Genomic DNA, 17,007 nt, shown 5'->3' on the forward strand with positions numbered 1-17,007 from the left:
CTTGTTTTTTTTTTTTTTGGATTTTCCAGAAATAATGTATGGCATGTGTATCTTTATAGGCATATAGGAAAACTAGACTGCAACAAATAGATTTTTGTCATTTACCGTACTAAGTTCAGGACAGGACATTACCTACAGTTGAATGGCCCCTTTTACCTGCAGGGTCACAGTCTCTGTTTATGTTTGACATGAAGCAGTTTGCAAAAAAAGAACAAGAGCGGTTTCTTCTGAAGATGTTAAAGGGATACTGTCACGGGAAAAATAATTTTTTTCTAAATGAATCAGTTAATAGTGCTGCTCCAGCAGAATTCTGCACTGAAAGTCATGTGACTTGTGCTCTGATAAACTTCAATCGCTCTTTACTGCTGTACTGCAAGTTGGAGTGATATCATCATCCTCCCTTTTCCCCCCAGCAGCCAAACAAAAGAACAATGGGAAGGTAACCAGATAGCAGCTCCCTGACACAAGATTACAGCTGCCTGGTAGATCTAAGAACAACTCTCAATAGTAAAAACCCATGTCCCACTGAGACAAATTCAGTTACATTGAGAAGGAAAAACAGCAGCCTGCCAGAAAGCATTTCTCTCCTAAAGTGCAGGCACAAGTCACATGAACAGGGGCAGCTGGGAAATTGACAAAATGTCTAGCCCCATGTGAGATTTTAAAATTGAATATAAAAAAATCTGTTTGCTCTTTTGAGAAATGGATTTAAGTGTAGAATTCTGCTGGAGCAGCACTATTAACTGATGCGTTTTGAAAAAAACATGTTTTCCGATGACAGGATCCCTTTAAACATGGAAATGCACTAATATTCATTTTTTGTTGACAGAAGCAGTTTGTTAACGAAAAAGCAAGACCAAGCTGCACGGAAGATAATGAGGTTTTTACGCCGCTGCCGTCACAGGTATGTGATAGACTATTGTAGCTACATTAACAGTAAAAATGTGGAAGCATGTATTTAACATATCTTTAACTGAATCACTAAAGAAGATTCTTCCGTGAGTGACAGAATAATGGTTTTCATAGAAGATGTTTAAACAGTAATTTTTCATGAAACCTCACTTCATTCCATAACTTAGGGAAATCAGTTCTTGTTAAGCTTGATTCTTAATCTTGATCAGAAACCTCCTGATCAAGATGTACAGGTATGGGACCTGTAATCCAGAATACTTGGAACCTGGGGTTTCCAGATAACGGATCTTTCCATAATTTGGATCTTTGTACCTTTATGGAGAATTAACCCTACCTACTGTTAAAAGGCCCCATTTGCCACACTCCACTGGCCCCCCGCCCTGCTTCCTCCCCACATAGTGTAATAAAATAGGAAAAGTGACCTGGGCAGTAATACTGACCTTTATATGCAGAGTAGCACAACGGAGCTCATGGGCGCCATGTTCGGAAGCTTCGTGATGTGGGTGCCGACACTTAAGCTTTTGGCGCATGCCCAGTTGGAGCCGGAGAGCTCCGAAAATTACCGAAAAGAAAGATGAGAATCCGGAAGATACTTAAGCTACTGAATATGGCACCCACGAGCTTCCCTGCCCTGCTTTGCATATATTGGTCAGTATTTCTGTCTGGGGCTCTTTTCCTAATAGAACATTATGCAGGGAAGCAGCAGGGAGGGGGACAGTGGAGGGTGGCAAATGGGGGCTTCTACTTCTACTTTAAGGCTACTAGAAAATCATAAAATATCCAATAGGCTGGTTTTGCCTCCAATAAGGATTTATCATATCTTAGTTTGGATCAAGTACAAGGTACTGTTTTATTATTACAGAGAAAAATGAAATAATTTTAAAAAATCTTGATTATTTGGATATAATTGAGTCTATGAGAGATGGCCTTCCCCTAATTTTAAAGCTTTCTGGATTAGGGGTTTCCAGATAACAAATTCCATGCCTGTATAATTACAGAGCTACCAGTGGAGCAGTTGCTGGAGATACCCTGGAGGCCCAGACTTGGGGGTGCTAAAAACCTGCCCTTTGTTCACTAACACTGTGGCTCAGAGCACTAACTCATCAGAAAAAATCTGATTTCTTTTTACTATTCCACCTGCAGAAATCTGATCAAAGCCAATTGCTAATTGGTTGCTATGGTTTATTGTACTGAAGGCTTCCACGGCTTTAAATTGCTATTTTGAGAAAAAAAGGAAAATCGCTACCCTGTTTTATCATGGAAACAACATGTAGTTGCAACCTGAATGGATTGTATATAATCTGTGACATCAGCTGCACACTTAGGGGCAGATTTATCAAGGGTTGAATGTCGACGGTTAAAAAACCCTCGAATTCGACCCTCGAAGTAAAATCCTTCGAATTCAAAAGCTTCGATCGGACGATCGAATAAAAATCATTCGATTGGAACGATTTTAAGCGAACGATCGAAGGATTTTTATTCGACCAAAAAAAACTTGGGGGGAGTGCTGGGGAAGGTCCGCACAGGCTAACATTGGACTTCGGTAGCTTTAATTTGGCGAAGTACGAAGTCAAAGTTTTTTTTAAAGAGACAGTACTTCGATTATCAAATGGTCGAATGATCGAACGATTTTTACTTCGAATCGTTCGAATCATTCAATTCGATTTGACCAATTCGATGGTCGAATTACCCAAAAAATACTTGAACTATTCACTCGAGCTTAGTAAATCTGCCCCTTATTGTGTAACACCTGCTTTTGGCACACTTTAGTTTAGACAAAATGAACACATCCTGTTATATAACGCATGGCATAAAGAATTACATTTGGTAAATTTCAAGTGGAATTGGTTATATAGAAAGGAATGGCTGTGTGCCGGTATAGGGGGTCATAGAACCCCTCAGCAACTTTATGTGCAATAGCGATCCCGAATCCTTTAAAAACACATATATACCAATGAATCTACTATGGAATCAATCACTGTGTTTTCATACTCTCAAGTGTTACACAGAATAATAGCTATTCTATGGAAAGTGCAACATGGCTAATTGTTAGTTGTTAAAAATGTGCTTCAAATAATGGAAATATAGCTGTAATATTTGATATTAGTAATGTATATGTTAATTAATATGTAGTAAAAAGAGGCTGTATTGCGAATTAAATGTTAGTAGTGTAATGATAGAAGTGAATGGTTCCAATGTCACCACCTGGTACCTGCTGTATATTTTTAATATTAAGAAATGTTTGCCATTTAAAAAGGTTTGCTGTAACCTTTATACCATGACCTCAGTGTGCAGAGGCTTAACTAACAACTGCAAATGCTGCATCATTACAAGAGCATACGTATGCTGGGGAATGCAGTTGTTGCTGTGGGATGTTGTAACTGACTTGCTGTAATGTTATAACAAGTTTATTATAAAGGGAGTATAATATTTCCCATATAATATATGGTAAACCAGCTATTTGAAATTATATGGATTAGGGATGCACCAAATCCAGGATTCAGTTCAGGGTTTGGCGAGGATTCAGCCTTTTTCAGCAGGATTCAGATTCGGCCAAATTCTTGTGCCTGTCTGAACCAAATCCTAATTTGCATATGAAAATTAGGGATGGGAAATCACGTAACTTTATCAGAAAACAAGGAAGTTAGAAAATGTTTCCACTTCTTCCCTTATTGTCCCTAATCTGCATATGCAAATACATTTGCGAATTCGAATTTGGTTCGGTATTCGGACAAATCGTTCATGAAGGATTCAGGGATTCGGCTGAATCCCAAATAGTGGATTTGGTGCATCCCTAATATGGATATTAGAATTTACCAAGGAGTTCCATGATAGGCCCCAGGACATCATACTCCAAGTTGATTTCTCATATTTTAATATTATACAGGTATGGGACCTTTTATTCAGAATGCTTGGGACCTGGGGTTTTCTGAATAAGGGGTCTTTTCGTAATTTGGATCATCATACTATAAGCCTACTAAAAATTAAATAAAACATTAATTAAACCCAATAGGATTGATTTGCCTCCAATAAGGATTTTATACCTTAGTTGGGATCATGTACAAAGTTTTATAATTAAAAAGGGAATAATTAAAAATTACTTGATTAAAATCGAGTCTATGGTACATGGCCTTCCTGTAATTTGGAGCTTTCTGGATAACAGGGTTTCTGGATAAAGGATCCTATACCTGTAAAAGAGTTCTATGATGATTTAAAGATGGTGCTTACAGGTCATAGAACTCTATGATGATTTCTAGTATAAACCAAGATGGCATCACTTAGCACTTTAAAAAAGATTATATTTCAAGGAACGATTCTGATTATTATGTGCTATAAGATTATTATAGAAGGATGTAGAACTACTATTTGTCTGGACAACATAGCATTGTAACATTACTGCTGTATTATACACTGCCTTCCATTACTGGATACCCTGTTATATTTCAAATCATTGTGCCGTTTGCCTCCAGAGAAACAATGTGAGGATGGTTCAGATGATACCCATTTATTACACTTTTTCTTCTAGCATGCAGCATGAAGCTAAAGCATAAATGTGTTACTGTGAGATACCGGTGAAACAATGCAATATCTTTGTAATGAATTTTTTTGGGGAGTGGGCATTAGTACTTGGGAATGTAAGCACTAATCTAAGGAGCTATAACATGTGTTTCTCCAGGTGGGATATTTGGTAAAATGAATAAGCCGTGCCTTTATACTTAAGAAACACTTTAGCAAAAGTGGAAACCAAAGAAAACAGTATATAGTTTTTATGATTTTTGACTATATGATACTATGTGCACCCTTAGTAGCAAAGTTGTACTTTATTTGTCTTTCAAATTACATTTTTTTCCTACGACTGTGCTGTTCAAAAACACATATTTCAACCAAAACATACAGGAAAATGTATCTGATAATTGTTCTTGTGCTTTGCATTCCCTTAAGACATCAGCCGATTCCGCATGTTAAAGATAGCACTTACTTGATCCAATATATCTATATGATTTTTCTTCCATCAGTTACACGTGTTTTGCTAATAGCTCTCTGCTATTGTTTTGCTATCTAAAGCCCTCTGGTGGACCATAGACTGTACAAAAGGGTGAGTTTAGCTTCTGCTAGCCAGTTTCTCTCTTCCGTTTCTTTGACTCGTTGCTTTGTGCCTGCTTGCATGGGGCTGCAGATAAGACTTGCCAGTAAGAGTCACATCCATCAAGTATGGAAACTATAGAAATCATTCTGTTGCATTTGCTATGACAAATGCTCTACGGTAAAGCACATGGGTATGCAAAAGATCAAACTGCATGAGAAAGAAACCTGGTCTTGCCAAATCATCACTGGGCATGCTTGGAAAGTGGTGGAAAGGACCCAATGGCACTAGATAAAAAAAAGGCATTTCTTCCTGACCATCTCGAACATCACTGAGGTAGAGCTAAAACCCAAGAACACGATTTTAATCAGTGCTGGCGATGATGAAGAGGGTCAATGCAGTAAGGCTGGCAAGTCCAAATGAAAAAGGGATGTTATTCCTGCGACACACCAACTGTTATTGAACTATAACGCCCATGGATCCTGGGAACTCTAGTTCAACATCAGCTGGAGAGATACAGGTTGGACATCACTGAGATGAATAATAAAAATATCTGTTATTGCACAGTGTAATAATATGACATTTGCATTTTTACCAAAGACATCTTCTGGCCAAGAGCTCATTCTGGGGGCCCAAACGCCATCTCTGCTGTACCCTAAAACCAGCCCTGATTCGAATCAACAATCTGCTTGCTTCATAAAACAATATAAATCCCATTTCAGATTATTCTTGGAATTTTCAGACTGCCTGGGTACCTTTTGATAATCTGGACAATGCAAGAATAAGCGACATTGGCGGTTTTGGTAGATTTGGATATGCTATTTCTGCATTGTACCATGCACACTATGAAGTCAATGCAAGCATCATCTTTAATTGCATGCATAAGTATATTCTTCACATTAGTTCCTGACAGCAATAACAAACCTATTACTCCTTTGTGGGCTATCTGCGGTTAGACATGAAGCAGAAATTAATTCCAGACAGTAGCAAAAAAGGATCTCTAGAGGAAATAAAATTACATTGTAAATGAAGTTTATATAATATAATAGAGATGCTGCCTGTTAAAACGTCAATAAACAGAATAATTAGAATAATTCACAGTCTGCCAAATGTGCATGATAGTGCGGAGGAATGTGATACATCGTTTGTACTCAGAAATGACAAATCTAGATCAGTGCCTTGCTCAGTGGGGAAACCTGATGATATTCTAGACCTGACAAATGTAAAGTGTCTAAAAAAAAGTGTGTCTTTAATCTCAACAAAAAGTTAGTGCAAGAAGGAAGGCAAATAAATGTCCCCCTCCAGCTGTTTCAAAATTAAATTCCCAGCCATATTAGTCAACAGATGAAGGGTTGGAGTTTGTCATCCCTAACCTGTATAGACCTATAGCTAGGCTGTGGCCATGTGATATATTTACAAAATAAATGATAATGAACTGTGGTCACTAAAGGGTTTAGAGGATGCCATGCAAATTCATTCAGGAATCTATTACTTCCAAAGCTAGCTATACACAGGCTGCAATGAATGGCATTTTTAGTGTTTGCTGAGCAAAATTGCTGAGCAAAATGGGATGAATAAAAACAACAATTCTGATTGGATATTAAAACCCTTCACTACTTAGGGCAGACCTGTCCAACTGAAGGCCTGAGGGTTAGATGTGTCCCTCCAAGGCCCCCTGTCTGCGTATGGACTTCATCAAGTGCTGTGTATAGCATAATCATTTTAAATTATTCAGCCCACAAGCCTGTACTATGTTAGATAATTGTCTCACAGCATGGAAAAGGTACTGACTATGGAAATCAATGGCCAACCAACAAGCAGAACTGAATACATTTTAGTTTAGATCTGTCTGACTTCAGCCAACTTTGATCCAATTCCCTGCGGAATGAAATCTGGATGGTTTATTCAATAGCTTCAGGACATGTTGCATAGTGCAGAAAATATATTAAGAAAAGCATTTATGGAATAGAGCATACAGAGTCAGTCATGGCTTCCACTAGAGTATTCAACAGACCATTCTATTGGGTCACAATCTCTCTGTTCTGACCGTAAATGTCATTTTGGGATGCTTCACCTTTGGGCATGAAAGACAAATTTTTCAAATCCAGAAGAAATAGGGAAAGAAATTGGTCATGTACAGTAGATCTGTGTATAGCATCCTTAAAACTTTATTATCCTTCCTAAGTACAATAGTTTATTCTAAAATTATTCACAATCATATTTGGTCACTAAGGTCACTATTTTATTTTTATTTTTATTTTTATGTTACCTTGGTGGAGAAAGAAGTATGGTGGCAGGGCTATATATTTCTAACTATAAAACCTAAAAAAATCAGTAAGGCTCTGTAAAATATGGTCCTATTTTAACAGTTTCTGGAAAGTAATGCGAACCTAGGATATGTAGACTAGTATATATAATATTCCCTTACTCAGTAGTATAATTCTGTATTATCATAGGGGTTGGACATAACGATATCACACATTCAGCATATCAGTAATGTTTGGCCATGCCATGACAACATCCCTCTAAATACATTAAAAAAAACACCTAAATTCTGTTATGGGAAGTTAAATGATTACTGAGGTTAAGGAGCAGGATATGGATTCTCTTCATGAAAGTAAGAGATTGTTTAAAGGCAGTAATGAAGGTGAGGCAAGAGGTGGCCACCAAAGCTAAAATTTTGGCAAAATGAGCTAATGGTGAATGTGGATTAGAAGGAAAAAGGTAAGTAATATCTGTTTTGAGGGATAAGTAAATGAAAGGCAGAAGATGTTTAATTAGAAGGCAGGAGAGCAGGAAGTGTAAAACCACTGCCAGGAGATATGGAAAGATAAATATGGAAATTATGCAGTGCAAATTGTTAGTAAAACTAAGAGAAGTGACTATAACACTGACAGGCTTGCTCATTCACAGAGACAATTAAGAAATGGTAAGACATTACTAAGAACTCTCATGGCCACAATGTATATTCTATCCCCTGGAGCAGAGGTCCCCAACCTTTTTTACCCATGAGCCACATTCAAATAATAAAAGAATTGGGGAGCAATACAAGCTTGTAAAAGTCCCTGGGGATGCAAAATAATGGATGTGATTGGCTATTTGGTAGCCCCTGCATGGACTGGCAGCCTACAGGAATGTCTATTTGGCAGTTAACCTGATTTATATGCAACTAAAAGCTGTCTCCAAAACAGAAATTCAAAAATAAGAACCTACTTTGAGGCCACTGGGAGCAACAGCCAAGTGGTTGGTGAGCAACATGTTGCTCACGAGCCACTGGTGGGTGTAAGAGGTATAAAGAGAGGACAGGTTAAACTTAAAATGTATACTTTTTTACTTGCACCAAGAGGGTAAAAATACTAATGTAGGGAGAGTGCGGACAGTGTCGTACTGGGGTTTGTTGACCTACCAGTAGCCTCACCTCATGGGCCCCCACCACCAAGGCCCCCATACCTGTTGCAAACCCACAGCTAAGGCCCCTACCCTGTCACAAACCCGCAACCAAGGCCAATATTCCCTATCACAAACTTGCTCCACCACCACCATGCACATGTACCTTCCTCCTATCTCCTGTAGTGCTGGCATGCACCCACCCACAAAGAAAAGGCTTCCCCTGCAGATCCTGTGCCAAGGGGCCCACTGGGGACTGGTCTCACCAGTATTTCTCCCATTGTCCTGGCAGCCCAGTCCAACACTGGAAGAGTAAATAATGAAGATGAATAGAACAGTTAACTGTATTATGATATGGGAAGTTTATTGGTATTAAAGGACAAGGATTCACCAGGGGCCTGCCAATATCTTAGAAAACCGTCAATGAATCCAGTTGCTATGTTTTTTTCAATGCATTTGGAAAATGGAGCATTGGCACTGGCATAGGGAATGAACTAACTCAGTATTGCCAGACTGTCTTATTTACTCTTCTTAAATGCACAATAGAGTAATGTTTTTGGATTTTAGTTGAGTGCACATTCTGGCAATGTCTGGGAAAAGTAAATGATGGCAGCATAGCTTTGTGTTGGTTTTCTTCCCCAGGCCGGTGCATTTTATTCCCAGAAGGAAAAAATTATTGGCAGCCCACAGTGAATCCGTGATTCCTTGTCTTTTTATGCATCTGTCACCTTATTGCTCTCTCTTCTCTGTTTTGGTTTGAATTTCCAGGACACAGGCCAAGAAAAGAATGGGCCTGGAGACCAATGTCCTTTATAAACAATACTGTGGGTAATATAAAGGGGATCTCTACCCTAAGGGTTAGTTCGCATGAGGAGATTCGGGGAGATTTTGTCACCTGGCGACTAATCGCCTCTTCTTCTGGGCAACAATCTCCCCGAACTGCCTCCGCGTGTCTTCCCATCCGCTATAATGAAAAGTCACCTGCGCTAAAGCACACGAGGTGCTTAGTTTTCCAAAGTTGCCTGAAGTTGAGGAAACTTCAGGCAACTTCGGAAAACGAAGCACTGCGCGTGCTTTAGTCACCAGGCGACAAAATCTCCCTGAATCTCCTCGTGTGAACTAACCCTATAACTGTTTTTGCAAAATGAGAAAAAAATTTCATTCTGTGCAATTCCAGTATAAATATTACAAAGCTGTTTTTGTTTATCCATTTCTTCTCTGTGATTATGGCTTTTGCTAACAGCCAACAGATACTGCTTTCTATAGTAATTACTAACAAATAACTACAACCATTTCATTTTTTAATTGAATGTATTGCTTAGAATGATATTTTTTACATTATATAAAAAAATGGCTTTGGGTGAGGGACCTTGCCAATGCTCAAGAGATTTAGCATGATCACCCTTCCTTCCTCAGTGGGCAAAAGCAAGATTCACGCATGTCTTGTCCATTCCCTCAACATGTTGTGGACATTTGTTTTTTTCTTTTATTTTTACTTCAGAATTTGGATTAATTTCTTTATTCTTTACACTTTAAATCATTTATTTTGTCATTTAATATTAAATGACATTATGTAAGCTTTAAAGCAGCAAGCAAACACTAAAAACACTGCTGAGTCAACACTATAAAATTATTATTTTTTTCCCTGAAAGGGCCTCTCTGAATTTTCTTTGATTGTATAGATTGTCTATGAAAAATTCTCATTGTGGCAAGACAGGTGCACGGCATTGCAATTATGCTTTTGTGCCTAGACAATACATGTTTCTGTTTGCTGAGCACACAGGCCATTTCATCAAGTTGGAATATAAACAGCCTATCCACAGTTCTATAGAACTGGTAGATGATTGTTTAAAAATAAGTAAATAAAGTATAGAGTCATAAGAAAAACAAGATAATTTTATGTAAAATAAGAGAGGGGAAGTGTGCAAAGTGCAATTCAAAGTTCAATGGACAGCATAAAACATTCAAAAGGTTTAAATGCATTTCAATACCACCAATGATGTTTATGAGATACACACACAAAAGATTGCATGATGACTTTTCAATGAAGGTTGACATGTTTCCAAAAACTTTGTCAGGGTCCTTCCCAGGAATTAATACCCCAAGGGTGCTTTTTGCTTTAAAATAATCCTATTTGCAGCAGAACAGCCTCTTCTGTATCTGGCTAGCAGTGGAAGCCAGGATGATGGGTGCTTTGCCCAATAATGTACTGTATATATAAATGCAGTAATGATGTCCTGTAAAATACCCCACTGCATCATGTGGGATAAATGTAGTGCAAGCTTTATATATAATGCCTCAGAGCACAAGATACATTCAGTGCAAATTACATAGATCTCAGAATAGATTGGTTGGACAAATACAATGTCAATTCCATAAATAATGACCCCAGAATAAGATCATGTTAGTATTAATACAGTGTTTGTTCATGTATAATTACACCAGAATACAAAGTGGTATCAATACAAAGACAATTCCATATATATAGACCCTGAACACCTTAGTATAAATACAGAATCAATTTTTATATACAGTATATAATAACCCCAAAATATATGACCACAATCCTGTTTGCAAGAAGAAATTAATTGATATTGGTTTGGGAAGGTTTAGCGTCGCCTTCAATGTGGTGTTTTGGACTAGTTCAGAGCTATAGCAGAGAACAGAATTTGTCAAAATGTAGTGTTTCTGAGTAGCGTCCATTTGTAAAACATATTAAGAAACCTACTGTAGCATGCCATGTGGATGTCAAAATAATTGTATCAGGCTCTTTCATCTTTTAAACATATTTTAGATTAAATTTAAGAGGTGGTGCTCCAAAGGGGAAATAAAAAACGAAGTTTGGTGTACTCTGGATAATTGGCTCTATACCTAAAGTAAATGTTCTCCACTTTTGGGAGTGTAGGTTAGGTCCTTAGATTAAATTGCACCCTGATTTGTTGCTTGCTTAAAATACAGGCCACTACATTATCTTAGTTTTCTGTGTATACGTACAGGCTGGTTCTAAATATTATAAATGGAACTGAAGTTTGTGTATTTTTTAGTTTTTATATACAAAAGGATTAGGGCCAGCCTGGGACTTCTTTAAATATCACACACTGTGCAAGCTCACACTCCAGTTCTGTAGTTATATGGGCATATTTATTATGCTGTGTAAAGCGAAATTCACCGAAAATACGGTTTAAACAGCTGTATAAAACAGTTATCAAGATGTATGTAATTTTACACCATTTTTTACACGGCAAAGCCTGGCGATGTGTGGTGTATTTACCACAGCATAATAAATATGCCCCTTAATGTAGAAAGCTGTTCGTGTAGCAGACTTTGTGATATAGACCAGTTCTGGATAGAGATGAGCAAACTAATGTGTCATAATTTTGAGTCTTTACTAATTATGGTGATTGTGGCAGTGGCAGGTAACTTGATCTCCTCTTTTGCGGACAGTTTTCAACCATTCAGACCCTGATCTTGCCAAAATGTACAATTCCTATCAAGTTCCAGACAGAACTGTGGCATATTCATTCATATCAATGAATGCACAAATCGCATCACAGCATGCAACCACACGCAAACCATCATTAAGGCGGTTATTTATTAAAGGCCGCGTTTGTGATGTTTTTTCTGCCTCAAAAAAACTCAAATGTTTGCTTATTTATGAAAAAACCTGAATGTAAAAAACTAGACAATGCAATCGAAAAAAATCAAGTTTATCCTCAAATTCTTTGAAAAAACACAACTCAGCCTTTAATAATTAACCCTCTGGGGGCAGATTTACTAAAGGGTGAAGTGGCTACCGCAAGCAACAATTCACCAGCGTTGCTGCCGGCAGGGACATCGCCAATTTACTAACGGGTGCCAATTCGAAACAGACTGGCGCTAGCGGTCATTCGCACTCTATCGCCAGGCGACTTTTTCTTTTCTGGGGAACGGACACAAGATTCACTAAAATGCGGATTTTACTAAACGTTACCTCTTTGGCCAGAGTTGCCTTCGCCACCTCAGACCAGGCGAAGTGCAATAAAGTAGCTAGATCTTCCTCAATCATATCACTTACATCATATTCCGTGAGCCAAAAATGCATTTAAGTACAAAAAACGCTGACGACTTTTCTTTTTTTCAGCGTGATTGCCCAGTTTTCCCCATAAATTTTCAAACATATGGAACATCCATTTTACAGTGGGCACATGTGTAGGGCATTATAAAAACTCTATTGTCTTTTTTACGGTTCCCCGGACATGTGTTTTAAAAAGTGGAATTTGTAAGTATTTTCACCAACATTTAACATAAAGACGTCCATAAAACTTTAAATTTCCTGCCCTACGCAAATTGACCTGAGCGCAAATCAGTAGCGAATTTTCACTAGGCAGAAATGAATGCTAGCGCATCTTCGCTTTGAAATGCTCGCACTGCTGAAGTACCGCTAGAGAAAAGTTGCCAGCATTCTGCGCCCAGGACAAAACTCAGCATATTAGTGAATTAGTGTAATCTGAGCGCATTTGCACCTAGAAGTGTTGTGATGGGTGCGAAGCGGACAATGGCGAACATTCGTCGGTTAGTGAATCTGCCCCTAAATCTCTCTCAACTAGCATATCCATTCTGTAGCATAACTTGATGGATCAGTTTCTTTGCAGACCTACAATTTACATTACATGGGTGTGAAAGGTCTCCATGCATTATTTTAGGGCCTATTTGTCATTAATTATAAGACAGAAAACCTTTATCAGCATTTTGTTGCCATGAAACATTTTCCCCTGGCAGTTTCCTTGTATGTAGAACTTAATAAAACTACTGGACTGTGTGTGCCAAGCCTAATGGCTATGCAATGCTGTAGGAAGTACAGTGTATAGACTAGAATAGAATACATTTTGGAGAGCAGTGCAAAAAAAATGGCAGATGCAGATGGATGTAGGAACAATATGATTATGTTCTATTCTAAAAATCACAAGTAAATCAGAAGTGAGGCCTTTCAACACAGAATGACTCAGGAATTAAATATTAGTGCAGGTTGGCAGCGAGCAAGTGGGGAACAGGTGAGGAAGTGAGGAAGTCATGTAATCGTGCCCCCTCTCAGTTAACCTGTGTGCCATTCAGACTAGAATTCTAGGAATTGCCAGTAGGTGCATGCTGCATAGAAGCCCTGTACTTAGCACCTGCCCAATTTGAAAAGGATTTGTGCTCTTTGCTCTTCCAACCAGGCTCTAGGTGCACAGCAGATCAAGACCTCTGACACAAATGCATTAAGACGCTTTTCACCACTTGGTGCTCTTGAACTTGCATACGGGGTCTCTGCAAATGACGTCTCATGTCTTTAGGTTGAAAAAACATTTCTCCCATTAGTATTGATTTATGTAGCCTAGTAACAATCAAGTATAAGGTACGGTACAAAGAAAAAAGCCAGCCAGTCAATGATTAATTATTATTCACTTAAATAGGACACTGTGAGAAACTGGCATTATGTATGTATATGTGTATGTATGATTTTTTTTTGTAAATTGCTGTTATGAAGGCACCGTACAATACATAAAAAATCCGGAGTATAAAAGTATAATATATAAAAGTGCACACAGGGAGGACAAGTCACATAATACATACAATAAATATACACAGTGCACAGAGATTATATAAGGATACCAAGTTTAATTGCTATGGGGTAAGAGACACAGTAGAAAGGAGGTCCCTTCCCCCAAGAGCTTACAGTCTAAGTGGGAGTTTTAAATTTGGAGCTTTGTTTAATGGGTTTCTGAATAAAAGATCCCCCCTGTACTAAAAAATAAACAAGGAAGCATACAGGTACATATAAGATTGATTTAATCCCACTTGTGTCCATACAACTACTAACAACTAAGCAATTTAAGCTACCATTAGAAATTAATCTTGTAACATTATGTTTGTGTCCTAATATGTAGGCTGCGGATCAGTAAAATCACCAGTCTCAGATACCAAGAAATTTGTACATCAAGCAGGTAGGCAGGATATTACATTAGGGCCTCATGCCTTTTAAATGTTTTGAGTCAAAGTAGGAGACAGTTCAGATGTACAGTACCTGGATCACAGGCAAATCTAGTAATGTTCAGTGGCATACTCGCTGTCATCAATAATGTTGTTTGCTTCAGCTGGGATCCAAGATGCATCCCACTCAGAGACATAACTAGTAGGGAGCAGACCCTGCAGCTGTGGGGGGCCTGCAACCAGAATTAACGGAAGTATTGTTAGAATCAGAATTTATTCTGCCATAAACTCCTTCATAGAAGCTCTTAAATCTGATTTGATTATTTTCAGTGATTGTATTTATGATAGAGCCTCCTCTTTTATCCTTATGATTGATAGATGATAGACTGATTGATTGGTTCATGGTTGTTTGCAGATCAACCTCAGGTACAGTATTTACAGCAATGTAGGAAAGGTTAATGATCCATTCAGATAATGGGCAAGTGACTTGTCTGTGTCTGGACAGGCAATCTGGATATGCTGCCAAAGCCACAGACACTGGCTGTAAGATGCCATAGAGCAGTGATTTATAATGATCCTGTGTGTGCTTTAGTACACTTGAAATGCCAGGGCCACAGTTTATGAAAGCAAGAATGTCATAAAACAAGACAGTACCATTGTTTGTTTGGTAATGGATTCCTCCATCCTCAACAAAAATTGACAATGACCTTTTTCACCAAAGTGTAACAATTACATTTTCCAAAACAACTTGACACTGTACAATAATACACAATACTATCAGGCAATAATAAATACTTCTTGTGCTAATGACAAAGTCCCTTTAGTTTTCAGACTTCCCCAAAGTTGACTATTTTTTTTACCTTTTTTAACAATGGCAGATAGTTTAAAAGCAATGATGTCATTAGTCCTTCGAAAGAAGTTTATTGGAAATTTGTTAACTTAGATAAGATAAAAAAAGGTAAGAAAAAAATAGTTCCTTTTTTGCAGCAAAATAGATTAATGAAAACACAAGGCTGTAGGAAAAAAAACCTACAAATTCATAGCACTTTGCAAACAATGTAGATTTGTTTTAAATCTTTTTTTTTTTTCGTGTATGGAAATGTCTAACCATAATCAAGTTTTTAAAATAAAAAAAAAAATAAAATAATTGTCTTTCGTTTACTTCTTGCAGGATCTGATTGATTTTGGAGCAAACATGTGTGTATTAAATTGCAGAGAGATGTGCCATTCTTATTGGGCCTCTCTTTCTTTTTTACTTTGCATCCCTAATGAGATTTCGGGAAAGTGGCAAGATAAGACATTTCCTAAATTTCCCACAGGCCCTTTCAGCTCTAAGAGCAGCAGGTAACTTCACAAAGTGTTCCCCAGTTCGGCTGGGATTTATCTTATTTTATTTTTTACAACTGACCCCTAGCATTGCAATATTTTTTTTCCTGTGTATCATACAGTCACTCGTTAACTCTCTCATTGCTGAAAAGAATCCTAAATGCTAAATCAAAGCAATGTCTTGGCGCCATACTCAGCACTGAATGGGTTACAAACAGGCCTGGCTGGGCATAAACATTTATTTTACACAAGGCTTTGCCCTACCTGGGGATCATCAAACCAACTAACATTATTCAGCTAACACCCCAGTGAATTTATTTGTTTCTATTGTATTTTAAAAGAGAAAATATTGAACTTGGAGTCAAGCCGAGGATAAGGGAATTCAAGCTCATTATAGGTGGACAGCTAATGAACTGTTGTGCTTTTGCACATTTTTGTTTCCAAACAAACAAATTCCTGGGAATCCTGCTTGGTAATGGCATTCAGTATCCATCACTTCTGCTTTTAAAGGGAGTTTTATGGTAGGGGAAATGTTTCTGACGGACAAACAATTATCTGTACAGTGAACCGTACAACTGTAACTCAGAAAATCGGAAAGGCACTATTATATGTGTTAGATTTGGTGTTACAAAAATTGGGTTAGTTGAATAATTAGTGCATGAACCTTTAAATCTGATTGTTTTCAGAAGGTTCATCTATATAAGCCCCATATGCATATGGTAACTACATAAAGAAGTATAGACTAATTTAGACCACGTCAGCTCAGATGTTTAATTGAATCACACAATGGCTGGATTTGTTGGAGGTCCCAGAAGGTCCCTTAAGTTGAGTCAGCCACTGACCAGACTAAGGTTGGTAAAGTCATCAGCTTATCAGATCAAACCTGCCTTATTCATTAAAATAAACTTAAAAAAATGTTGGCTCGTATGTTCGCATTGCCTGGTCCATATGCAGTTGCCTATACATGTCCTAAATTTGGTTAAATTCCTCTTAGAACCATCTATTGTGGTACTATCTTGAGAGCACACAACACAAGGTGACTGCATCTCCAGAACATGATCACTAGCTATAATAACAGACTTTTATACAGGCTGTATGCTCTGCTGCAAGTTGATATATGGACACACACCCCTCCCCAAAACAGCACTTCCATTATTATTGGGTATGCAGTAAATGTATATGTTGCCTGGTTTTTATATTTCTAATAGCTGAAAATATATATGAATGTAGACTTCTCTGGTTGCAGCCTATGTATTTATACACTTATATTGCTGCATCCTCCGTATTCCAGAGCAAAGTCCTGGATGTGGTAAACCCAAAACTTGCTCACACATCCTAGAAGCAAAACC

General features: G+C 37.9%; 1 protein-coding gene across 16 annotated transcripts in view; it reads left to right on the forward strand.

Annotated features, from left to right (window-relative positions):
* Positions 1-17,007, forward strand: part of LOC108696619 (calmodulin-binding transcription activator 1) — a 1,211,516-nt gene that overhangs the window by 1,181,741 nt on the left and 12,768 nt on the right. For 11 of the 16 annotated variants that reach the window (XM_041569428.1, XM_041569425.1, XM_041569432.1 and 8 more), the window contains 3 exons: positions 830-904; positions 4,978-5,008; positions 15,504-15,676. In XM_041569428.1, coding sequence (XP_041425362.1) covers positions 830-904; positions 4,978-5,008; positions 15,504-15,676 — 279 coding nt within the window. The remainder of the gene's footprint in view (positions 1-829; positions 905-4,977; positions 5,009-15,503; positions 15,677-17,007) is intronic. The other 5 variants (XM_041569433.1, XM_041569436.1, XM_041569427.1 and 2 more) reach the window with 4 other exon arrangements.

Source organism: Xenopus laevis, chromosome 7L (assembly GCF_017654675.1).
Source record: "Xenopus laevis strain J_2021 chromosome 7L, Xenopus_laevis_v10.1, whole genome shotgun sequence".
Classification (NCBI taxonomy): Eukaryota; Metazoa; Chordata; class Amphibia; order Anura; family Pipidae; genus Xenopus; species Xenopus laevis.